This window comes from Ornithorhynchus anatinus, chromosome X1 (assembly GCF_004115215.2).
Source record: "Ornithorhynchus anatinus isolate Pmale09 chromosome X1, mOrnAna1.pri.v4, whole genome shotgun sequence".
Taxonomy (NCBI): domain Eukaryota; kingdom Metazoa; phylum Chordata; class Mammalia; order Monotremata; family Ornithorhynchidae; genus Ornithorhynchus; species Ornithorhynchus anatinus.
This window is the reverse complement of record NC_041749.1, coordinates 80,757,116-80,783,361: the sequence shown is the minus strand read 5'-3', so window position 1 is coordinate 80,783,361 and position 26,246 is coordinate 80,757,116. Positions and strand designations below refer to the sequence as shown.

Genomic DNA, 26,246 nt, shown 5'->3' with positions numbered 1-26,246 from the left:
TAGGTCTCGGCACAGCGAAAGAGCGAGCGAGCGTGGCAGGGACAGGAAGCCCGAGGCCTCTCTTCCCCCCACCAGTTATTCACCACCTGCTCCTCCTCCTGCGGAAGGTGCAGGCGGTTTCCTGCCCCCTCCCCCCTCCCACCCTGGACCTTGCTCATCCCCTGCACAGCCACCCCCCCCTAGTGAGAGAGAGTCCAATCTGGGCAGATCGAGCCTCCCTTTCAGAGCATCTAATTTTTTTTAATGGTATTTAAGCGCTTACAATGTGTCAGACACCGTATTAAGCGTTGGGGTAGATAGCTCATCGGTTGGACCCAGTCCATTCCCCATGTAGGGCTCACAGTCTTAATCTCCATTTTACAGACGAGGTAACTGAGGCACAGAGAACTGAAGTGAGTTGCCCAAGGTCACGCAGCAGGCAAGTGGAGGAGCTGAGATTAAAACCCAGGTCCTCTGACTCCCAGGCCCATGCTCTTTCCTCTAGGCCATGTTGCATCTGACAGAGTGCAGCTACCGGAACAGTAATTTCAGGAGGGTGCTGGCTGGGGGCTGGAGCTTGGGAAGGAAAGGGGGGTGGGGTAAACCAGGGGGAGGAGGCAGCAGCTTTGAGCTGAGATACAAAGGAAGGGAAAGAGGACAGAGGACGGGAGCAGGGAGGGGGTGGGTACAGACAATTTGGGCTAAATTTTGGGGACAGGAAAAGGGTGGGGTGGAGGAGAGTGGGAGGGGACAGCAGCTAGGGAGGGCAAGGCCTACTGGTGGAAGAGTAGTGAAAGCCCTAGGCCACACTTCATCTGACAGAGAATGCAGCTACCGGAACAGTAATTTCAGGAGGGTGCTGCCTGGGGGGCCGAAGCTTGGGATGGAAAGGGGGTGGGGTAATTGATCCAGAGGGCAATGGAGAGTCTGGCTGGGGGGTGAGGGCGAGGCTGGGATGAAGATTAGATTGTAGACTCTTTGGGGTCAGGAAATATGTATCACTGTTCTGTTGTACTCTCTTACACACCAAGTGCGTAGTGCAGTACCTCGGACTCAGTCAACACTCAAATACCACTGACTGAAGATGGTCTGAGCTGCAGAGCGTAGAACACTGTGGAGTGAGGGAGGGGCCGGGAGGCCGGATTACAGACATCCAGGTTGGGAGCTGGACAGGTGAGGACATGGGGAGGAAAGCAAGGAATGGTTGGATATGAAGGGACACTGTGGTGAAGGAAGAGGCTGGACTTGGCTACTGGGTGGGAGGGAGGCAGAGAGAGAGAGTCAGAGACTATACCAAGGTTTCGACTGTGGAGGGCAGATAGGATCGTGGCACTGCACCCGGAAAAGGGGAAATTGGGTGGTACAGATGGCTTTGGTTTGGGGGGCACGGGGATGACGAGGTAGCAGAACAGCCAATTACAAAAGCCAATCGATAGCGCTTATTGAGCACCTACTGCATACAGAGTCCAATACTAAGCTCTTAGGAGAGTCGAGTAGAATAAGTAGACAGGATCCCTGCCCTCAGGGCTCTTATTAATCCTCTCAAGAGGTAATAGAAGAAACCGTGAGAATTAATGAGCTCCCCAACGGGTTGATTGTAGGGGAGAGGAGCAGGAAGCTTGTCCCCAAGAGAGGGTACTCTGTCCTAGGCCCTCTCCCCATCTTCAAAGCCTTAATAAAATCATATTTCCTCCAGGAAGCCTTCCCTGATGAACCTCTCATCTCCCCTACCTTGTTCTCCCTCTCTTTAGCATCACCTATGCACTTGCATCCCTACTCTGATACTCCCCTCCCACCCTCACATCTTCGGATCCATACTCTCTGTTCCTTCCTCTGGCTGTAATTTGTTTTGTCTGCCTCCCCTCTAGGTCGTAAACTTCTAGAGGGCAGGGATCGAGTCAACCAACTCCGGTGTACTGTACTCTCCCAAGCGCTTAGTCCAGGGCTTTGCACATACCGTTGACTCCCCCCTTCCCAGACTGAGCTCCCCTCTTTTTCCCTCTGCTCCCTCTACCCCCCTCTTCACCTCTCCGCAGCTAAACCCTCTTCTCCCCCTTTTCCCTCTCCTCCCCCTCTCCCGTCCCACCCCCTCAGCACTGTACTCGTCCGCTCAACTGTATATGTCTTCATCACCCTATTTATTTTGTTTATTTTGTTTAATGAGATGTACATTACCCTGATTCTATTTATTTGCCATTGTTTTTATGAGATGTTCTTCCCCTTGACTCTATTTATTGCCATTGTTCTTGTCTGCCCGTCTCCCCCGATTAGACTGTAAGCCCGTCAGAGGGCAGCGACTGTCTCTATCTGTTGCCGATTTGTACATTCCAAGCGCTTAGTACAGTGCTCTGCACATAGTAAGCGCTCAATAAATACTATTGAATGAATGAATGAATGACCGTCTACTGTTCCTCCCTCACCACCATCCCAGCGCCTCTTCCCCTTGCTAAAAGCTGCAGTTTCCTCAGGGGACACTAGAGGGCAATCCCCACCAGGCGGTCCTTGAGAGCCATTTCTTCATCAGGGAAGGAGAGCAGTGCGCACAGTCTCCTCCAAGTCCACAGGGCCTGAGTTGAGCTCACTGGAGAGGCGAGGGCAGGATCCCTAGAAGAGGTCGAGGGAGGAAGAGGCCAAAGACCTAGATGAGAAAGCCTCATGGCTCCTCCTGCTTTCTTTGCTTATATCCACCCTAGTGCTTAGGACAGTGCCTGGTGCCTAGGAAGCGCTTAATAAATGCCATAATGGATGAAGGAAGGAAATGCCATAATTCTTATTTCTCCTGTGTCTGGGCTCAAGGGCAGCTCTCCCTGCCACAGCTCCTTGAAAGTTTATCCAACACCCAGGATGGGTGCTGTGAAAGGGACAAAAAGGCAGCTCTCACCTCTCCCCCCCCCCCGCCCCCCCAAGTCAGGATAGGATGGGTTTGGAGGGCCCAGTTTGGGTAGCAACTCCCAGCACTGTTGTTCACACGTGGCTCAGTGGAAAGAGCCTGGGCTTCGGAGTCAGAGGTGATGAGTTCGACTCCCGGCTCTACCACTTGTCAGCTGTGTGACTGTGGGCAAGTCACTTCACTTCTCTGTGCCTCAGTTACCTCATCTGTAAAATGGGGATTAACTGTGAGCCTCACGTGGGACAACCTGATTACCCTCTATCTACCCCAGCGCTTAGAACAGTGCTCTGCACATAGTAAGCGCTTAACAAATACCAAGATTATTAACTCCTCCCCTGCCTGAAGCTGCTTCTCCAGCCTCCTTAACCAGTGGCATCTTTGTCTCCTCTGTCCCTTCGGCTGCCTGCTGCCCACTTCCTGAGTTGCAGAATCTAGTGGGACACCCGCAAGTCGACTCTGTTACCTAGACTAAAGAGCAAGCTGACAGAACCAAGATCTCTGCTTCCCGGCTCTGTTCGCACCAAGGAGGGGATGGGTGGGCAAGCTGCTGCTGCTGCAGCAGCCAAAGTTGGGTAGCAGGCCCAATCCAGCCTAGCCTTCTTAGCTCTCAGGGCTGGGCACGCAGCATGGTAGGTATCCTCCATTTCCCCTCATCATAGAGTGGCAGCAAGCTGCCTCCTTGCCTGGGTTTCCACCTTAGGCAGAACCGGTGCGGGTGAGAAGCAGCGTGGCCTAGTGGAAATTACACAGGCCTGGATGTCAGAGGACCTGGCTTCTAATCCCAGCTCTGGCCAATTGGTTGCTGTGTGATCTTGGACAAGTCACTTAACTTCTCTGTGCCTCAGTTACCCTCTACTGTAAAATGGGGATTAAAATACCTGTTCTCCTGCCTACTTAGACTATGAGCCCTATGTGGGACAGGGACTGTGTCTGACCTAATTAACATATCTAGCCCAGCGCTTAGAAGAGTATTTGGCATATAATAAGCACTTAATACCATAATCACCCCCTGCCCTCTCCAAAAAAAAAACAAAACACCTAGAAGCCCCAAAGCCTTGCTTCTGCTTCAGGGGGGCAGGGCACCCACCTTGTACTGCCAAGGCTCAGGTAAGGGCACCTGCCTCAACAGGTAAGCAGCTGCTATGGGAAAAGGCTGAGACCTGGCAGGCAGGCACATTACATCCAAAGCCCATACAGAATTAATAACCAGGAAGCAAGACCAGCTCCTAGGCCAATCAAAGGTAAGAGATCTTGCCTAAACCTGATGCTGAGTCTGCTTTGTTGTGGATCCTGTCTATTCTCAGCAGCTTCTTTGAGCAAACTCTGAAGTTCACTCTCTCAGGAAGCAGTGTGGTTTAGTGGAAAGAGCCTGGGAGTCAGAGGTCTTGGATTCTAAATCCCAGCTCTGCCAGTTACCTGCTGTGTGGCCTTAGGCAAGTCACTTTTCTGGGCCTCAGTTTCTTCATCTGTTCTCCCTTTCCCTTAGACTGTAAACCCCATGTGGTACAGGGACTGTGTCCAATCTGCATATACTGTATCCACCTCAGCACTTAATACAGTGCTTGGCACATAGTAAGCGCTTAACAAATACCACAGTTATTATTATTAGGACCCAACCCCTGCAGTCATTCTACCATCTTTACCACTGAGACAACTAAGGAGTCACCTTCACAACATCGCCAAGATCCGCCCTTTCCTCTCCATCCAAACTGCTACCTTGCTGGTACAATCTCTCATAATATCCCGATTGGATTATTGCCTCAGCCTCCTCTCTGATCTCCCATCTCCTGCCTCTCCCCGCTTCAGTCTATACTTCACCCCGCTGCACAGAAGCGCTCTGGGCATGTCATTCCCCTCCTCAAAAGCCTCCAGTGGTTGCCTATCAACCTTCTCATGAAGCAAAAACTCCTCCCTCAATCTTGGCTTCAAAGCTCTCTATCACCTTACCCCCTCCTACCTCACCCTCCCTTCTCTGCTTCTACTGCCCACACCATACACTCGGCTCCTCTCCTGCTAACCTCCTCACTGTGCCTCCTTCTCACCTGTCCCGTCGACTCCTGGCCCACATCCTACCACTAACCTGGAATGCCCTCCCTCCTCACATCTGCCAAACTAACTCTCTTCCCCTCTTCGAAGCCCTACTGAGAGCTCACCTCCTCCAGGAGGCCTTCCCAGACTGAGCTCTCCCTTTCCCTCTGCCCCTCCCCCCTCCCCATTCCCCCTACTCCCTCCCTCTGCTCTACCCCCTCCCCTCCCCACAGCACTTGTGTATATTTGTGTATACTATTTATTACTCTATTTTATTAATGATATGTAGATACCTATGATTCTATTTATCTATTTTGATGGTATTGATGCCTACTTGTTTTGCTTTGCTGTCTGTCTCCCCCTTTTAGACTTAGCCCGTCGTTGGGCAGGGATTGTCTGTTGCCGAATTGTACATTCCAACCACTTAGTACAGTGCTCTGCACACAGTAAGCACTCAATAAATATGATTGAATGAATGAATGAATAAGGAGTCAATGGTTAGAAGCATGCTCACATTGTACACCTCCCAGCTTATATTGGGAAATTAGGAGAGGGAGAGGGGAGAAGGCATGAGCGGCTGTTAAACTATGGCTAAAATGTGGTGGTGAAATAGCATGACCTTCACCACTTCTCTGTTCAAGGGAAATTGCCTTTTTTTTTTTTAAAAAAAAAGTCTTTTACTCCCAGGGCACCCTCGTGGAGGTCAGGGATGGGCTCAGCAGAATGAAATGCAAAGTTGAGAAGTAAAAGAGAACCAAGGTGAGTACTGCTGCCGACCATTTCCCCAGGCACTGAGGACTGAATGAGAGATTGCATTTGGATGGAAGGAAGAGCTTCCTGACTATTGGAGGAAGAAGAGCAGGATTGAACTAGCAAGGGAGGTGGAGGAAACTCCATCCCTGGAGATCAAGGACAGAACGGTTTAGTCACCTGCCCTGGAGGCAGCTCTATGATCCTAGGGATTTTAAGAGCACATAAGCCTAGGTAGATGCTCTAAATATACCATTCCAATGGAAGGGCTGGGCTGAGAATCTATCACTCTGGCCAACCTGCACGTCAAGGAAATGCAAGGACAAGAACAGAGGTCAGGTCATTTTCTTCACATACTTGGCAAAACTTTACAGCCCAGTGAGTGAGACAGAGATTCCAACCCCCCGCTTCTGCCTTTAGGCCTGTGCCCACCCACATGAGGCTTGGGGCAGAACCAGACTGAATCAGAGTCCTTAGGGGAGAGAAGATAAGGGAAGATACTGCTTGAAGGGGTTGAGGAGGTAACTGTAGTGGTTACAATTATTGAGCATCTATCCACTTGGTGCAGGGCACTATACTGGATGCTGGGGAAGTACAGGACAAAATTTCCCTCTAGACCGCAAGCTCGTTGTGGGCAGGGAATATGGCTGTTTATTGTTGTATTGTACTCTCCCAAGTGCTTAGTACAGTGCTCTGCACACACTAAGTGCTCAGTAAATACAATTGTAGAAATGGAAAGTGATATGGTCCCTACCTACAAGGGGCTTACACTCTAAATGTGGGTAAGATGGCCTTAAGTATTTACAAATAGGGTAGTTAAATAATTGAATGTACAATTAACAGGTGCAAAAGTGCTAGGGATGGGGGTCCTGGGAATTACTCGGGAAAGGCTTGTTGGAGGAGCTGGGATTTTAGGAGGGCCTCAGAATGGGGGAGAGCTGTGGTCTGTCAGATTGGTGGGGTGGGGAGAACTCAGTGAAGTACAGTTAGAAGGTTGGTTTGGGAGGAGTGAGGACAGAGAGTTGGGGAGTAGTGGATGAAGAGAGCAGATATCTATAAATTATATATTATAAATTATTTACTTACAGTATTTTCTGTCTCTCCCACCCCCCCACACATAGTCTCTAAGCTCATTATGGGCAGGGAACACGTCCACTAATTTTGTTATATTGTACTCTCACAAATGTTTAGTACAGTGCTCTGCACATAGCTAGCACTCATAAATATTATCAACTCTGTTGCACTGTCCTCTCCCAAGTGCTGAGCACAGTGCTCTCTGCACAGTAAGCACTCAATAAACATCATTAATAATGAGATGATATGTAAGTGGGGTGATCTGGTGGAGAACCTTGAAGCCAAGTGTGAGGAGTTTTTGTTTGATGTGGAGAGAGAGCCGGAGAGGAGAGATGTGGGCCGAGCGATGCTTCGGGAAGATGATCCATCCATGCAACAGCGATTGGGCGGGGGAGAGGTTGGAGGCTGGGAGCCCTGCGAGGAGGCTGATGCGATGGTTGAGCTGAAGCAAGATCACAACTTGTACTAGGCTGGTAGCAATTCGGGTGGAGAGGAAGGGGCGGAACTGGAAGATTCCTCAGGGAGGGCCCGGTCAGTCTCAGTCTCAGTTATGTGGGGCTGTTTCGAGGTTACCCAGAACCTCTACAGGGGGTTAATGGGGAGGAAGAGCGGGGAAGCAGAACTATTCCACTTCCTCCCACAAGAGAGGTGGCCCAAACCAGTTTTGCCTGCATCTAGCTATCCCAGGTGCACTACACGCGTCAAGGAAATCTGAGGACAATCCACTGGGTTCAAGTGGAACCAGACTAAGATAGTTCCAGCCTGGAACTTCACTCCCAGCAGAAAAATGGTAACAAAAGCAGCATGGCTTAGTGGATAGAGCACAGGCCTGAGAGTCAGAAGGACCAGGATTCTAATCCCAGTTCCACCCCGTGCCTGCTGTGACCCCAACTGGGCAAGTCACTTATCTTTTCTGAGCCTCAGGAATCTCATCTGTAAAATGGGGATAAGAGTGTGAGCTCCATGTGGGACAGGGGCAGTGTCCAACCAGATTAACTTGTATCTACCCTGCACTTAGAACAGTGCTTGGCATATAGTAAGCATATAACAAATACCATAGTTATTATTATTATTATTATTACTGTTAGCCACTTATTCACACACAAGAGCAGGAGGGGGTGGGTGGTGGAGAAATCCCAGTGCTCTCCTACTTGGGAGGCAACATGGCCTAGTGGAGAGACCACAGGGCTGGGAGTCCGAAGACCTGGGTTCTAATCTCTGCTCTGCTCTGTGACCTTGGGCAAGTCACTTTACTTCTCTGTGCCTCAGTTACCTCACCTGTAAAATGGGAATAAAGACTGTGAGCCCCACATAGGACATGGATTGTGTCCAACCTGATTACCTGGTAGCTACCTTGGACTCTGAGGTGCCCAGGCAGCAGATGGGCTGCTGTCATTTCTCTAGTTCTCCCCCGTGGCACTTAGTAAGCACTTAAATACCATTAAAAAAAAAATTCAAAACAATTCAAACGTCAATCACTTCAACATTCTTCACCCCTATCCCCACACCACATAGGCATACTTGAAGCTCCTCCATGAGGGAAGGGGCAAGATAAAGGGCATTAGGGATTTTAAATGGATAGGTGCAGGATGATAAATTTGCCTTGAGCACCAGGGAAACACAACATTCATTTAAGTCCCCAAACTCAAGACCCAGGATACTCATTCATTCACTCAATCGCATGTATTGAGTGCTCACTGTGTGCAGAGCACCGTACTAAGCGCTTGGAAAGTACAATTCGGCAACAGAGACAGTTCCTGCCCAACAATGGGCTCACAATCTAGAAGGGGGAGATAGACAACAAAACAAGTAGATGGCCACTGCCCCACTGAGAGAGTAGACAGCTAGAAACCACACCTGGGAGGAAGGGGAAACCTTGGCCATGGAGCAGTGGGATAGCATAGTAAAGAAGCAGCAGCAGCATGGCTTAGTGGAAAGAGCACAGACTTGGGAGTCAGAGGATGTGGGCTGTAATCCCAGCTCTACCACTTGTCAGCTGCGTGACTTTGGGCAAGTCACTTAACTTCTCTGCGCTTCAGTTACCTCATCTGTGAAATGGGGATTAAAACTGTGAGCCCTATGTGGGATAACCTTATTACTTTGTATCTACCCCAGCAGTTAGAACAGTGCTTGGCCCATAGTAAGCTTTTAACAAATACCAACATTAAAATTATTATTATTATTAAACAATCTGGAGAATGGCTGAGTAGTCATCACACCAGGGACTGAGCAAGCATCTCACAGAGCTCCTCTGTAGGTAGCTCCTCACTGTAGTCCTTTGCAGCCCCCAACTGTAGGTGGCCTGCCAGGCTCTGATCTAGGTCCTCTAGTCCACCTCCACAGCTCTTTGAGCAGGAAATAACTGGCCCACCCTGTCTCTCAGAGCCAAACAGCTGGCGGTAGAACCAAGAGGTAGCTCGCGCTACACTTGGCTCTCCGCTAGCCTCCAGCCTGGTTTGGAAAACTAGAGGGCTTCCCCTTGGCCTCACCAGGCCACAAAGCCAACTGGAGCTGCTCTCAGCCTCTACCCTGGGGCCAATGGCAGGGGTGGGGAGCTGCCTCCCCGCCCCCCAACCTGTCACTCAATCATCGCTGCCATCAGCCAGCAGCCATTGGACCAAAAGCAGGCCATCCAAACTAGAGCCTCAGGTGAGCTAAATGATGGCAGAGGAGGAGGAGGAGGAGGACGAGGTGGTGGGGGAGCTTGCTGCCGTCACTTCTCTAGCTCTCCCCTGAGGCTCAGGGTCCAGAGTTCCAGAACCCTCCTGTCACAGGCAGACTTCGGCTGAGAAGCAACTGTGTTTCAGCTCTGTTCCAAACCCCCACAAGGAGGGGGCCTTGTGCCAGCCGGAGTTCTGCTGAGATTCACCCGAGTGCCTGGGCCTCATCAAGCAGCACAGCGTTGCTTAGTCGCGCGGCCTTTCGACCGAGTGCCCTTTACCTGGACTCCAAGCCCATGGTGCCTCGCCAACATCGGTACCAAGGTTCAGAGGCTGCCCAGCCAAGAGGGACACGTGTCCTGTGGCTATTTCTGGTGGCTTTCGAGGAGGCAGACCGCTCCTATATATGGGAATTTTGAGCAGGGACCAGAGAAAGGATTGCTTTATTGCTGGACACATCTATGCCACTCTGGAGGGTCATCTGTGGAGCAGCAGTCCCCAACAACTGTGCGCCACACCCCTCCTAACCCAAGCCACCCGTGCTCAACCCTGCTGCTGGGCAAGAACCTAAATCAGCAGTGGAGGAAGAGAAGCCCTGGTGAGTACCTTTTCCTCCCTCTTCCTCCCACTCTCCCCTTGCCCTTTCCCTCCTCCTTTCTTCCTCTGTTCTCCTTTACTAACTAGCACCCCCTTACTCCCAAGTGGGGTTCAGAGGCCCCTCAATATTCCACCAAGTTTGTCTCATGCTCAAATTGGGGAGTGGGCAGCCTTGTTGGGGCCCCTACTCCTCTCACTCTATCACCACCCTCGAGGAGTTCATCCACTCACATGGCTCTAGCTACCGCTTCTATGCGGGTGACTCCTGACTTCTTACCTAGCCTACAATCCCTCAACTTCTCTTGCCTCTGGTATGTGTCCACTTAGATGTCCGCTGGAACCTCACACACTGTGTAAAACTGAACTACTCACCTTTCCTCCTAAGTCCACTCCTAATTTGCCTATTTCTGTGGATGTTACCACCGTTCTCCCTGCCCCAGAAGACACAACCTTGGTATCATTCAACTACCTTCCAGCTTTTACACTCAACCTGCTGCTAAATCCTTTTGGGTCTTCCAACCCAACATTTCCCACAATTGCCCATCTCTCTACCCACCTACAACCACCCTGGGATGAGCTTTTGTTGTTTTACAGCTAGGCTATTATATCAGCCTCCTCACCATCTCCAGCCACTTCCCCCTCCAATTTATATGCCACATTGCTGCACTCATCTTCTTGCTTTGCCCATCTCACATCTCTTCCCTAAAAAATCCTCTTCAGTTTCCTATATCCCTCCATAGCAAAGAACAGCTCACAGTAGGCTTCGAGGCTCTCTGCCAATTCACCCCCAATTCACTCCACCACATATATCTACTGTCTTCACCCACTACTCCCCAACTTGTTCTCTTTGTTCCTCCCAAACCAACCTTCTAACTTTTCCTTCCTCTCGGCTCTCCCAGTGGTACTTATTGAGCGCTTACTCTGTGCAGGACACTGTTTCATTGTACTCTTCCAAAGTGTTGAGTACAGAGTTGGTAGAGGCATTTCCTCCCACCTCACTCAACTGTTTCCCCGGCCTGGAACTCCCTATCTCACTAATCCGAGACATTAGAGCTCTCCCAGTTTGAGGCCCTCCGAACATCCCATCTCCTCTAACAAGCCTTTCCTGAGTCATATCAACCCAACTGTCACCTCCACCACCTTTTCGACCTCTTCCGCAGGACTTGTGTGTATACGTGTAATCGCTTATACAGTCTTCTACTTATATCTACTCTTGCCTCCCCTGCTTGACCGTAAGCTCCTTGTGGGCAGGGAATGAGTCCCTTGCTTCTGTTGTACTTTCCCAAGTGTTGGTATAGTACATCGCTTTGTGACCGAGACCTGGGAAAGGAAATGAGAAGAATGGAAGACGGATACTAATGGCCTGACCCAGCCTTGGGTTACATAAAGGAACCCCCTATTGGAAAGTGTCTGGAACCACGCAGGCACTCCAAGAGCCTGTAAGGTCCCACTGATTCATCAAGCCCAATGACTCCGTGAGCCTACCCAAGACTCCAAAAGACGCGCTGAATGTGGGGAGCAGAATGGAGGAACAACACTTCTCAACAAAATAAATAAAATCAATGTAACAATGCCATTCTAAAGTGAACTGAAAACCAAGCAATGAAGCTGCAGTGATTAAGAGTGTGTGAGTGTAGGTGTCTTGGCCTCAGTACCTCATCGCCTTTTTGTAGGGACGGCTGGTAATTATGCTGGTGAATCAGACGACGGCACCGACTCGGGCAACCTCGACGGAACGGGACAGGAAGGATACACGTTTGAACAAACATGGGGCCCAACTGGAAACAAGTGGCAATCTACCCAGGGGAAAAATCACTGCAAGAGCCTCGGTTGGAGGGGAAAAGGTTTAGAGGATTCTCAGGAATAGACTGTCTTTTCTATGTTCTCAGGGTGCTGAGTAAATGTTACGTAATAAGCCAGATGGAAAGCTCAAGAATGCTCGAACACTGATCAGAACCCGAGCTAGCACAGCTAGCAGGCAGCAAAAGCAGGAAGTAGGCTCCAAGGGACTTACTGGGTTAGAGTTGGCAGAGGCCAAGGGCACCTGTATCCCAAACACAGGACAGGAATCACCAGTAAGGTGAGTATTAAGCGATGAAGGGGGAAAAAAGGTAAAGAAAAGAAAAAGTGAAGGAAGGCTGAATATGTGACTCAGGCCCAATCTGGAGAACTAGGATGGTTTTAGTGAAATAAAGGGGAGACTGAAAGGGAGGTTGTGGGTCTGTAGACTAAGCTCTCTGTGGGGAGGGGTCACGTCTACCAATTCTCAATGTATTTTCCCAAGTGCTTAATATAGTGTTCTGCACACAGTAAGCACTCCAGTACCATTGATTGATTAAGCACACCAACATCAGTTTGGAAAGCAAACACCAAGGAGAAAAGTTTTCTACCCCAGTACGAAGGACCAGACAGAGAAATAGGACCACGGGGAAAACTGGGCAAATTGAGGAAGTCAATAGGTCTGGATCCTGAATTATTTCTCAGAAAGAGGGAGCAATCAATGGCATTTATTGAGTGCTTACTATGTCCCCACCACTATATTAAGCACTCCTTTGGGGTGAACTGGATGGAAAAAAGAAATACAGAAAAGACCCCTGCACTCCTGGTTAAAATACTAAGCTCAAGCTCTCACCATTCTATGAGCTCCCACAGTCCATGGCTTGGTGAGAAGGGGTGGAGCCCAGACAGACACCTCATCAGACCAGTCCCTAGAGGCCTTGTATAGGCAATGGGGCATTGGGGGTGGGGGTGGCGGGGGGAAGGCGCACCCAAAGGGAGCTAGAAGATGTCCATTCCACTTTGCCCCTAAATGCCCTCCCGGGGAGTTGGGGGCGGGGTGGGGGGGGAGGGTGGAGGAGGAAGAAGAGAGAAGAGATTCAACCTCTCTCCTTGGAGACCATTACCCAGTTCTTGCCAAACTTTCAACTGGGGCTCTGGTGACTGGAACTTAACACACCCTATTACACCAGCCCTTTCTGCCATAAGTTCGCCAAACAGGGAGGGTGGGGAGGGCACTTGGAAACCGTTCCTTCAGTCCACTTTCCTCGACCCTCTGACACTTCCCAGAATTAAACCCCAGGCAGGTTTCTCAAAACGGGAGGCATGTGACCCGGCTTGTCCATATGCCAGCGCAGATACCGCCTCGCCAAGGAACATGGCATGCTGATCGCGTGTAGGGAAGAAAACAAAACCTGGACACACTAGCCCGCGGCAGCTGGCGCACAGCTTGAAGGACAGCCACGGGCAACAAAATGTATCAGGCAGGCAACGAGTTTTTCTTTTCACACAGTTCAAACGAAGCCAGTGGTCGTGAGCACATGTTAATCCGTTATTATTTATTAGCTGTACAGCAGTATATTCTCCTTCCTAGCTTTCAAACCCCATTACATATTTTATAATGTTTCTCATATCGGCTTCCTAAAATAATGAAAAATATCACACAGTACAGCTAAGTACAAAAATGCATCAACCTAGAATCTGGTAGCTAACCTGATAGCTCTCTTAAAAGCGATACAGAGAAGAAAAATTGGTTTGAAATCAGCAAGACTGGCTCTATAAAAAGCTTACATATTTTAACATGTGACAGTTCATATACAAGCATCTTTTGTTTGGTTTTTTGTGTTTGTTTCACATTTCTCTTGAAGAGCCATAATTTAAAATTTGACTGACCTAGTCAGATTTCCCGGCCCAGGTTTCCAGGGCGGCAGTGGGAACTGGACCCACTTACAACTGCCACTTTGCTTTCACCATAGAAGTCATGAAACAAAATACAGCTACAAAACAGAGCAAAGAAAGTGTAGGTGTGAAATCAGAACGGAAGAGAATTAATTAAGTTTCAAATGCCAGCTCCAAGTGCTCGGAATCAAGATTGCCCTTGTGACTTCTGTTATTCAGCAAGTGACAGGCTGGGCACCTTTTCTTTCTTAAGTAATTGTGATTGGTTATCAGACAGCTTTTTTTCCACAGTCACAAACTACTGAATCTGTTGTCAATTCACTTGCAAGGAATTAAAAAGTTGGATCTAACTCATTCTGTCCAACTTCTTAATGGAAAAGATTAAAGTGTTAACCAAAAAAAAAAAAAACAAAACCCCAACAAAACAAAAACGAGTTATTTACAAGCTTGACCATTACAAATACTTTGCCGAGAAGCAAAGTGCTCATGACAGAAACCAATCGTAGCATGCCATACTACTGGTGTGCGGCTGACTCCGAACCACAGGAAGTCAGGGGGAAAGCCAAAACAAAAATGGATTAAAGTCTAAGACCCTTTTCCCAAGTCTGCATTTACAATTAAAAACTCTCTTGGGAGGATGACGTAGAAGCTCGGGAAGCCTTGTGGCACTGCTGGAGTGGTTTGCCATAATGAACGCAGGGCTTCGGTCTCTCCACTTCTGTATTAAAACTGGTCGTGTGTCAAAACTGTCCTTGGACCACCATCGCATAGTAGTACTGAGCAGAAAAGCATTGAGCACCTCACAGAAAACCCTCTAGGCCTCAAAAGTCACTCTCAGCCTCATGATCTGAAAACGCTAACATAAAATGGCAAGTTCTAGTTTAAAAAAAAAAAAACAAAAGCCAAAAACCAAAAACAAACAAAACAAACAAACAAAAAAACCAGCCACATCTCCCACGATCTTTGAAGTTTGACTCCCCAGTACTTTTGGTAAAATGGTCTAAAATGATGCACTTCCCAAAGCCAAGAAAAATAATAAAAAGGAAAAAGGTATATTGGAGCCGCTGAAACACAGCCCAGGCCAGTCTAGTCAACGAGCACAGCCTTTCCTCCATCACCGGTCCATCATGCTGAGAATCATCTCCGGAGTGAGGTCACCATTGGGAGCTTCTGCTACAGCTGCCTGTGGCTCTTCCTCTTCGCCTTCGGCTGTTTCTGCATCCGGTTCTTTCTTGACTTCAACTATAATATTTTCAATGGCACCAGTGTTCTGGTCTTCCACCTGAATGATTGCTGTAGCTAGCAGTAGGGATGGAAAAGAGGGACAAAGGAACAAAAAAAGTTCAATACCAGCCATGAGTTGACTTCTAAAACAGAGTCAATCTGTCAGTGGTATTTACTGAGCACCTACATGCAGGGCACTGTACTAAACACTTGAGAGCGCACAATACCACAGAATCAGTGGACACGCTCCCTGCCCATTACGGGCTTACAGTCTACAGGGAGAGAAGTCTCCCGTAGCCCCAAACCTCCTTCCCCATCTCCCCATTTAAGTCAGCCGCTCCCAGGAACACTGCAGGGGGATGGTGCGAGGGAGAACGGGATGTACAGCATGCTGCTACTGTGGCAGGCAGCGGGGCAATGTTTTGGAGGAATCTGGGCTTACAAAGACCCTGTTAGGCGCTGAAGGAATGAATGAAACTGGCTTTCTTTTGCTCCTTTAGGAGAATACAGATTCTACAAACACTCCAGCAGAACAAAGAAGCAGTGTGGCTCAGTGGAAAGAGCCCGGGCTTTGGAGTCAGAGGTCATGGGTTCGAATCCCGGCTCGGCCACTTGTCAGCTGTGTGACTTTGGGCAAGTCACTTAACTTCTCTGGGCCTCAGTTACCTCATCTGTAAAATGGGGATTAAGACTATGAGCCCCACGTGGGACAACCTGATTCCCCTGTGTCTACCCCAGCGCTTAGAACAGTGCTCGGCACATAGTAAGCGCTTAACAAATACCAACATTAACAAAGCTGTTTTCCCATCCACTGCCTTGCAGTGCTCAAATGTACAGAGACCCAGCTAACACACAGGGGTGGGGAGACCCGCCCTCACACACTTCCTGAACCAGGCATCACAAACTCTGCTTTCCTTGGGTCTTTGACCCAGCTGGGGAAGAGGGAGGTAAAGCTTCTTTAGAGAAGGAACCTATCCCAAAATAGGGATTAGAACCGACATCCTGTTCTCTCTTTAGCTGCCTTAGCGCCCTCTACTTTGCTCCCGAATAACCAGAGTACAGGCCGACCTCATAAAGACAGTGTCATGCTCCACTCTCCAGGAATGTTTGTAGATGCTTTGGGAGTGAGCCATTTTACTGCCACCACCTCCCTAAAGACTTTAAGCAGAGAGAGGGGCTGACAGGGGGAGTAGAAGAGAAAATGGCTTCTAAAAATAATTTTTGAATTTTCCCGAAAGAAAGCCACATAGGAAAATTAAAAAAAAAGAAAGACTTAAAGCTTTCAAAAGAAGCCCGTGGAGATGTTAGAAATGAGGAGGCACACTTTAGTGATGCCTGTTCTAATATATTCTGTGCCCTACTTTACACTGCTTCTTGACAGTCTGAAAGAATGCACGAACGCTATCCCTGGGGACACTCACAAAAACAAAACGTTGAACTTGCGAGGCCATCCCTAAAGTCCTCCTTTAAGAAACCTGAATATTTCCTCAACAGAAGAGACTGTGCTTCTCTCTCTCTACAGGCAGCTCTTCCACGGTCCTGTCAACTTGCTGCCACAACTTAGGGGCTAGTCCTGGGGCAACTCAATCTCGTCCAGTTCTGCAAAGCACTATCATTTCATTAGATTTAGACAGCCGTTGAACCACTTAAAACTCTTTACTCGCACCCACATAAAAACCAAGCAGCTACCCCTGCCTCCCCCATCCTAACTCCTCCCAAGAACTACCACACACAGAGACAAAAACTGTTTCTTCACTCTTCCACATAATTTAACTCTAAAATCGGCTCCCCTCTTTGCTGGCCTGAGTGAAGGACCCCACCCCACCCTACAAGAGTCCCGCATAAGCCATCCCATAGAAACAGGTTCCACTCTCCTAGCCTGAAGTAGGGGACTGTTTTCATGGGAACCGCCTTTTAAATGCTCCTCCCTGATGTCAACCTAACTGACTCTTCTTTCTAGATTAAAGGAAAGTGCAGATTTCAGAGGCTGTTCTTGTGCTAAATTAGAACCTGTGTGCCTGCACTGGGGTGTGGGGGAGAGGAAAGAGGAACTGCGGAGGGCATGAGGGTCTCCCTCTGGGACAGGCATGGCAACTTACGCTGGGGTTGTTTAGGTTGGTTGGCCTTGCCCGGTGGCCTTCCTCTCCGTTTCTTTGCTGGCGGCGGGGCTGGGGTCACTGGCTCTACTTCGGGTTCGGCTTCAATTTCCACTGCCGTCTCCTCCTCATCTTCATTGTCATCCAGATCTGGTTCGGCATTTTCTTCTTGAAAGATGGGAGGATCAAAAGAGGGAGGAAACACAGAGCCATCAGTTCATTCAGATAGAGTCTGCTTCCACAGACCCTCCCCCAACCTCTGTTGGGAAAAGTCCATTCTTTTTAAGCCCCTGCTGGATTTTGGCTGGGGCATGGAACACCCCACACCTTCTTACGTCACAGAGTTTGAATGGGACATCACTTAGAGAGAATGTACGAGCATGACAGGATGTACCATACTGGCCCAGAAAGATGGAAAACTAAAGTCTTTTTGGAACCCATGCATTTCCTAAGCAGGAGTCATTATTTTGCATTAAATGATGAAAGGAAGACATTTCAATTTAGAAAACACAGATGCCTAACGAATATATGGATACACAATCTACTACTGTTACCTAGCTTCTTGGATCCTCAGAAATGGGGCGGGGGGGGAAAGAACCCGTCTCCCTGAGGTCAAGGTGGGGCCAAGCCACTAAGGGAGACTTCATTTCTCTGTGCAGCCCTAAATACTAAGCAATGGATGGGGGAATTTCAACACTCCCTCAAGAAACCATTCTCAAAGCCTTGGGTTGGTTTCTAGCTTAAGTTCCCTCAGCTCTATTTATTTTACCTTGTTCTGTCACAGACCCTTACAATCTCCTGCACCCGCTCCAAAGCCATTTGACTGGGTTTTGCTCCCAGGGGCCTTCATGAGAGACCCCTTGATTGTTCATGAGGCCCTTGGCAGGGAGCACTAAAATTCTGGTTGGAGCTTCATGGTTGCACTTTTGGGAAAGTGATCAGGCTCCCTGCTCTACGAAATGATGGCTCTGTAGTAATAGTAACAGTATTTATTAATCAGTCATATTTATTAAGCACTTGCTGCATGCAGAATACTGCACTCGATGCTGGGAAAAGATACGCAGGGGAGAATTTGGGTCCCTGGCCTTCAAAGAGCTCACAATCTAGGTATTAAGGTTGTGGGGTAAGGGGGGCGGGAAGAGACAGACACATAAGGAGAAAGCAAAACAATGTGCAAAATTCAACATAAGTTGGAGGGATGTTATTTTGTATTTCTCCACGTCATCTTAAGACTGAGAGCCCCATGTGGGTCAGGGATAATCTGAATCTCTTGTATCTACCCCAGTACTTGGCTCAGATTAAGTGTAAGACTAAGTACTCTAAAATAAGGGATTTCAACCTACCCTCACCCTCCTCCTTTTTGCCATTATAGTCAGGTCTACTGAAGTTCGAGCCCCCAAAGCACCTGCAAGTCCCCATGGCCCAAAACCCCCTTTTGTCTGAAATATCCGCCAAAGAAAGTCACCATTGCCCCATCCTCCTGTCTGCTGACCAGGGAGGAGTTACTGCCAGCTCACTTAGGAGGGTCAAATCAGGGTGGGGAGAGAAAAATCAGTGAGCATTTAAAATTATTATTCTATATTGTATTGTTATATTGTACTGTCCCAAGCACTTAGTACAGTGCTCTGCTCACAGTAAGCACTCAATAAAGACCATTGATTGATTGACCGAATCAGATCTGCAACCTCTTTAAGCAGACATGGATGGTTCCTGGGACTTTACATTTCCTGGATCTCTGAAGATCACAGTTTATTCAGAGGATCACAGCACCGGCTGGACCCTATTTTGGGCTCCTCCAGGCCAGGGGAGCAGCAGCTTCCACCAAGCACGGTCTACTGGGAGTGTGTGGCCCCAGCTGGCAGGGCCACTGGCTCCTTCCGGGCCTGGTGGGGGTTGAGGCCTGGGTACAGGTCTACCCTCTCGAGTTTAGGTCTGGGTCCAGCCCAGGAATCTCAGCCCACACAAGGCTCTCCTACCTGGCACCATGGGGTTGAAGCATGATGCTAATCTCTCCTCTCCTGACCCAATACCTACTCTTCTGCACAAGCTATGCACTTGGGGGCTTCCCCCCCTGCTCCCCTCCCACCAATCCTGCCCATCATAGACTTCAGTGCCTGTTGAGCTCTTGTGCCGTGAGAAACCTGCAACTGCTCTTCTAGCCCCAGAACCCTACATTTTATTTTGTATTTAATGCTGTCCTCAGCTTTTTTATGTTGATTTTGGTTTTTATTGTTTTCTTTTCTCCTTACATGTCTGTCGGCAACTTCCTTCCCCACTGAATTCTTAAACTGTGAGCCCCGTGAGGGCCAGGGACCCTGTCTAATGCTCACCCGTGTATTCTTCTCCCAGCATTTAGTATAGCGCTCTGCACCTACTAAGTGCTTCATAAATACTATTACTACTAGACTGCAAGCTCCTTGAGGGCAGGAATCTCATCTACAAACTCTTACTCCCCCGAGAGCTTAGTACTGTGCTCTGTACAGAATAAGAGCTCAAAACAATCGGTCCTGTATTTTACGATGCTTACAACATACGTCAACAGAACGTCAATGAGAAGCAGCGTGGCTTAGGGGAAAGAGCCCGGGCTTGGGAGTCAGAGGACGTGGGCTCTAATCTCAGCTCTGCCACTTGTCTGCTGTGTGACCTTGGGCAAGCCACTTAACTTCTCTGTGCCTCAGTGACCTCATCTGTAAAATGGGGATGAAGAATGGGAGCCCCACATGGGACAATTTGATTAACTTGTATCTTGGGTTTAGAACAGTGCTTGGCACGTAGTAAGCGCTTAACAAATACCATTTTATTATTAGAACCTGGTTTCCATGAGTTGACTTAGGACAAGAGTTCAGTAACTTTCCAAAGTAATGAGATTAGAAACGGAGTGGGTGGGGGGAGACTTGGTTTGGAGCAGCTTCCCAAGAAAAGTGGCAGAGGTCCCCATTAGTGGCTATTTCAAAATGGCCACACAGAGTAATGATATAAACTGTAGTGGATCAACCTCACCCTGGTTAGAGGAAATTGGCAAAATAGCAAAGGTGTCACCCTAAATCAGCTGCTCACTGCTCAGTCAGAGTAAGTTTCCCATATGGCAAAATGCTTTAAGTCAGATACCTCATCCTCTTTAAATTGCAATTTTGGCTTAGGGTACCTATGGAATTTTCTGGGACTGAAACAGATGTGAGCTTCGGCCAAAGGGGAGGCAGGAGGAGCTTGTGAATAACCAGTAAGTTCACACTCTCCCCATTCTCTCTGTTGCCAAGAGGGTAGTCTCTGACCTCTAGCCCTACGAACACACCTAGGTTCTCTGGGTGGGCCTGGAGGAGAAGAGTGACACAGACAGTAGCCAGTGAGCCAGACGGGGTGGTTTGGTGTATCATTCTGCCCAGCTCTAGCAAGAGTGTTGGGATTGCTGACTCCCAGGCCACTGTGGGCTAACACTCAAAAGTAGCCCACATCTCCAAAACTAATCAGAATGCGAAGCAGCGTGGCCTAGTGGGAAGAGCACAGGCCTGGGAGTCAGAGGGTCTGGGTTCCAACCCCGGCCCTGCCAAGTGCTTGCTGTGTGACTTTGGGCAAGTCACAAATTTCCTGCACCTCAATTCTCCTGTTCTCCATTCTACTTAGACTGTGAGCCCTTTGCGGAATAGGGACTGTGTCCAACTGAATTAACTTGCATCTACCTCAGAACTTAGAACGGTGTTTGACACGCAGAAAGTGCTTAACAAATACCATAAAAAATATGATGCTTAAATGATTTTCCCATCAGAAGAATCTTCAGAACTTCAGGTTTAAAGGGCGGAAGCGGACAAAAGATATTAGATTTAATATACATTCTATTCTGCCAGAACAGATGCTTGCACCACACATTTTAACTAGCCCATCATTAGGGAACAGGGCAACATTTGCCCCAGCTTTCTTGTTTGGATAAAACATGTTGCAGCACTGGAAGGAACTATTGGGGCAGATACTCGCGCTGGACACGGTGAGTGCTACGATGTGAGTTTTTGCGAGAAACAACCCATGCAAGATGGGAGAATAGCAGCAGCAGCAGCAGCAACGTGGTGTTAGTTAAGCATACACTATGTGCCAAGCACTGTATTAAGCCTTGGGGTAGATACAGAATACTCAGGTCAGCTACAGAACTGGAAGTATTTAACCCTTTGGGATACAACAGGACCTTAAGTCCTACACACTGTACATCGGAACCCACTTAAGATTCCCAAAACACTAGCCTTAATCCCAGGGTCTTGTCTACCATAGGCGCTCACTGTTGTCGAGGATGATCACACATGGGGCCTGAGTTATTCAGTAAGTTATGCACAAAAAAGCACCCCAGTAAAATATCACAACAAACCACTGGTTCACTGACACACACAGGCAGAGATTCCTTTCTTTTATTAGAAATTGAGCAGCCATAACTCAGAAGCCCGGCAGCTCCCAAAAGGGGTTGAGTGAAGTCCAGTTAGTCTGACCTAACAGAGAGGTAAACCACACAGGTGGAAGAAGCAGCATGACCTCATGGATGGAGCACTGGGAATCAGACTGGGCTCCCAGTCTAAGAATTCAGTGGGAAAGGAAGCTGCCGACAGACATGGCCTAGTGGCTAGGGCCTGGGAATCAGAAGGGCTTGGGTTCTAATCCCAGCTCTGCCACTTGTCTGCAGTGTGAACTTGGGCAAGCCACTTTAACTACTCTGTTCCTCAGTTACCTTGTCTGTAAAAAAATGGGGATTAAGACTGTGAGCCCCATGTGGGACATGGACTATGTCCAACCCGATTAACATGTTTACCCAAATACTTAGTTCAGCACACGGCACATAGTAAGCGCTTAATAAATGCTATTTAAAAAAAGTCTGGAAAAGTGGCTCTGTGGTTTATAAATTATCTTTGATAATCCCTAAAATGTCAGGCTGGTGATCAACCAAAAGGGTGGTTTCCAAAAACACAATGCTCCGAGTACATTTTTGTCTGAAGTAGGCAACTCTCCCGTGGCAGGATGCTAGAGCTGCTGCTCTTTCCCTGGCGCATAAGCCGACCTCCAACACCCAGCACACAAGACACCTTAGACGTGCAAGATAGCACAGCTGTTGCATCTACTTACAGGTAGTTTAGCAACCTGTCTCTGGAGCTCATTTCGTGGTCAGTACTACAGATTTTTTTCCCCCCGCTCCCCTGCTTATTTTCTTCCCCCTTTTCTCTTGTTTCGGATGGCTACATTGCTGCCATTCCTAAAACAACAGTTTTGGTGGATGGGAAAGGAAGAGGGAGAGGAGTGGAAAAGTCCCCTCCGCCACAGCAACAGGAGGGGAAAAAGGTGTCTTTATGTAGGTCAAATGGAAGTGAAAGTGAATACCAGAAATTACATCTATGTGATTCAACTCCATGGGATCTGGATTTTGCTATTTAGCAAGCGCCCACTATGTGCTGAACACCGTACTAAGTGCTTGGAGGAGTTCACTAGAGGTAAATGATGAAATACATTTACAGACAGGTGGAAGAAGAAAATGGGAAGGTGGATAAGTGAGTGCTTCAACAGTAGAATGCACCACACTACGTTCTGTGGTAGACAGAAGATAATCACGTTGGATACGGTCCCTGTCCCACGTGGGATTCACAGTCTAAGAAGGAGGCAACAGAACTCAATCCCCACTTTACAGATGAGGAAACTGCGGCATTGAGAAGTGAAGTGGCTTGCCCAAGGTCATCCAGCAGGCAAGCGGCAGAGCCAGGATTAAAACTCAGGTCTTTTGACTCCCAGGCCTGTGCTCTTTCCACTACGCCACGCTGCTTCAAGTAAGAGGTAAGAGAGCTTGATGGGGTGCCTTAAAGCCAATGTCAGGAGATACTGCTGGATGTGGAGAGGAAGAGGTGACTACTGAAGGTTTTTCAGGCATGGAGAGATTTAGATAAATGATCTGGGTAGCAGAGTCAAGTACGTACTGGAGAGGGGAGAGACTGGAGACAGGAGACTGGAAACAGGGAGACCAGTGAAGAGGCTCATTCAGTAGTGTAGCCGGGACAGGATGAATGCCTGGACCAGAGTGGTGGCTGTTTGGATGGAGAGGAAGCAGGGGATCCAGGAGATGTTATGGACCACAGCCTGGCAGGATTTAGTGACATACTGAGAGAGGTGAGAGAGAGAGCAAGGAGTCAAGCATAATACCAGGTAGAGATGGGGAGGATGGTAGCACTGTTGAGGGGAAAGGTGTGGGCAGAAGTGGATTTGGGAGGGGAGGAGTTTGGTTTTAGGTGATCTTTAGGTGTCAGCAGGATTACCGCATGTGGAGATATCATGGAAGTGTGCGGAAATGCAAGGGAAGTTGGGGCTAGTGCAATATACTTGGGAGTCCGCCACAGAGGTGGGAGCTGAATCAGGGGAGCCCATGAGCCCGTTGAGAAAGCGAGTGCGAAGTGAGAAGAGAAGGGGACCCGAAACAGAGCCCTAAGTGTGAGACATCCCCGAAGGGACATTAACCAGAACTAGTTCCCACCCGTGGATTCTTTCCGAGTGGTAACTACAGTGCTCTCTGCACAGTAAGTACAAAATAAATACTATTACCCACTATGTCTTTGGGTATGAGGTGGAGGAAGAGGTGGTTGACAGGTCAGGGAGGATTAGATTAGGGGAGACCATCATGTTTGGCAAGGAGAAGGTCAACAGTGACCTTGGAGAGTGTGGTCGGTCTCAGCAGCATGAAGAGGGTGGGAACCAGATGGCAGCAGGACAATATAGGAGATGGACTGGGAGTGGAGGCTACGGGTGATTCCAACCCATTCAAGGAGCTCGGACAGGAACGAGAGTAGGGTGGACTTTGGATTCTACGGCCCTCTCCAGCTAAGGCTCTTTAAGCATGAGAGAATTGAGCATGTTTGAAGATAGAGGGGAAGGAGCCATCGGAGAGTAAGCAGTTGAAGATGGCAGTTAGAAAGGGAAGAAGGGCAGGAGCAAGTACCGTTAGAAGGGGAGAGGGATGGGTCAGAGACAGGGAGGAGGTGAAACACTTTGAAAGCAGGCATGACACCTCCTTGAGAGATGACTAAAAAGGAAGAGTGTGGGTGTAGGGGTAAAGGGGAGCGTGCATGCCTGATTTCAACTTTTAATAGACAAAGTAATTGGTGAAGTTACCTGGGGCAAGAGAGGGGGGAAGAGGTGACACTGGGGACTTCAGGAGCGGGCGGCGGACATTAATGAGGGAGGAGAAACAACACTGCTGAACCGAAGAAGGGACGGAGTTGTAACAGGTGAGGGTGAATTTGAAGGGGTAGATGTCAGTCGGCCTGGTGCCTAGATTTCCGCTAACAGCGCTCTGCCACACAAGCATCGGAACCAAAGAAGTGTACCTGGAAGTCGTCCAGAGGTGGAGGTGTGAGAGACAGAACAGCAGGGTAAGGGCAGTGGTAAGGACATGGATTTATGCATCAATCGAGGGGAGGCTTAAGAGGGAATGTAGGTGGGGCACCCCCTGCTAATAGTTTAAAATTGGGGGGGGGGAGGTGGAGAAGGATTAAACCTGAAAGGGATAACAAAGTTCTGAAAATTTTAAGTTTTTCCTTTCCACTTGGACTGCCAATATGCATTTGAAGTTACAAATCCACCTTCAGCAGCAGAGTGCCTCCTGTGTTCAGGGTACTGTACTATTAGGTGCTTGGGAAGAGATAAAAATAGAAGACACCGTTTCTGCCCTAGGACCTTACAATCTTATCCAGCCACAGCCGGCAAGTTGCTTTAACGCATTTGGGCAATGACTGGTCGTATTCATCCCCACTATTATTGATTGCAGTCTACATATTTTGGAAAGTGACACCTGCAAATTTGATCATTTAGAAATGAATCAAAAAATATATTTGTGGGGAGAAAAATAGGGAAGATTTCCATTCTCTCCACCTGGAGTTCCTGGGTATTGTCTCTGGAATTTCCCCAATGGGCATTTGACAAATTTTGCTTATCCCTAATATGTGTGTATTCATTCTTTCACTTTTATAGATCCTGTACCTCAAAATCAAAATTTAGGCAGTTATGCTGTGCACTGATACGAATGTTAAAGTTGCCGTAACATGGCTATGCATGCAAAAAGGTTACTTGTGCTGCAGTCGCTTTGGCCATAAATAGGACCTGCATGTAAAAACAAAAACAAAAAACTAAGGAAAAAAACCCCCTCCGTACGTTCTTCGTTGTGTGCTACACCCGTCTGCCGCTTACTTGCTCGCACTCCGGGCCCTTGTGCAGGGAACACAGCAGGCAGGTACGAGAGTGTAGTACTGCCACATGACTGCTAGCACTAAAATCAATTCCTTCATGCAGGTTCTTGGTTCTGAAGCCTCAGGGCCGAGGCTCATCGACCACTCCCAACGGGAGACTCCATGATGCAAACCGACAGCTGCGAGGTCAGGAGCGCATTCAGTCATTGGCTAATGCCAGAAAGGAGTAATATTAATCAGCAAACACTTGCCATGCAGATGCTGTTGGGTGTGACTCAAAAAGTCAAATAAAATCCAATATTTAAACCCAATTTTTACCCAAGAAATAACATTTTGTAATTAGTCCTCCGATTTTTTTTAAACTCCCTCCCAGGAGCCAGTCATATAAAATTGCAAACCCTTACTTAGCCAATAAGAGCAAGTGATGTTAGCCAATCTTTCTGACTCAAAAGAACCCAAACTTAGGAAGTTTGACTGCCCTATTTATCTGTGAATATATAGTCTGGGAACGTAACTATTTTACTGCTCAAAAAGTAGAACCAAGTTTAGAAAAGAAAACATGGCAGAACACCGAAGAGAGAAGTGAAACCAGGAAGAGATATGAAACTGTCTGACCAAGGTAGCGGCTGTCAGTCAAGAAGCCCAAGGCCTATCAGGAATTGTGCCCCAGGTGTAGTTTTATGAAGGGAAGTGGAAGGGGTGGGGACAAGAGGAAAAAAAAACAACAAACCTCTACTTACTGCTTTTTGGCCCTTTCAAACCTTACAATTTATTTAGCTACTGAGTTTAATTTCATTAGTTAGGATTAAGAAAAAGAATTGAGATTCTCTTTTTTTCTGACAGTTTCGCCTCAACTTTAGTCACTGTATTTCTATATTTTAAGTTTTTCCCCACATGACTTAGACTATGGACACAAATCCAATGCTTCCTGACAGTCAAGAGCAGATGAGAGCAGCACACATCAGAAATGGGCTCACACCTGGGTGGAAGAGAGGAAATGGCCTGCTTTAAAGATACGGAAATCAGTTCCACAGAATGTCCGACTTGTGTAGCTCTGAGATGGGAAGGGGATAAAAAC

The 26,246-nt window shown here is 48.3% G+C and overlaps 1 protein-coding gene and 1 long non-coding RNA gene across 7 annotated transcripts in view; one reads left to right on the top strand and one right to left on the bottom strand.

The window, feature by feature from the left end:
- The first annotated feature begins 9,869 nt into the window (after nt 1–9,869).
- Nucleotides 9,870–11,554, top strand: LOC114806448. Its single transcript, XR_003754487.1, has 2 exons — nt 9,870–9,979; nt 11,266–11,554. It is a non-coding gene; the product is annotated as an uncharacterized LOC114806448 (long non-coding RNA).
- A 1,731-nt stretch (nt 11,555–13,285) lies between these two features.
- CTCF (CCCTC-binding factor) overlaps nt 13,286–26,246 on the bottom strand; it is a 58,131-nt gene continuing 45,170 nt past the window's right edge. For 5 of the 6 annotated variants that reach the window (XM_029049641.2, XM_029049642.2, XM_029049643.2 and 2 more), the window contains 2 exon segments: nt 16,977–17,141; nt 13,286–14,952 (listed from right to left, as the gene is read on the bottom strand). In XM_029049641.2, the coding sequence (XP_028905474.1) occupies nt 14,768–14,952; nt 16,977–17,141 (350 nt within the window). In that variant the 3' untranslated portion in view covers nt 13,286–14,767. 6 annotated transcript variants of the gene reach the window in all.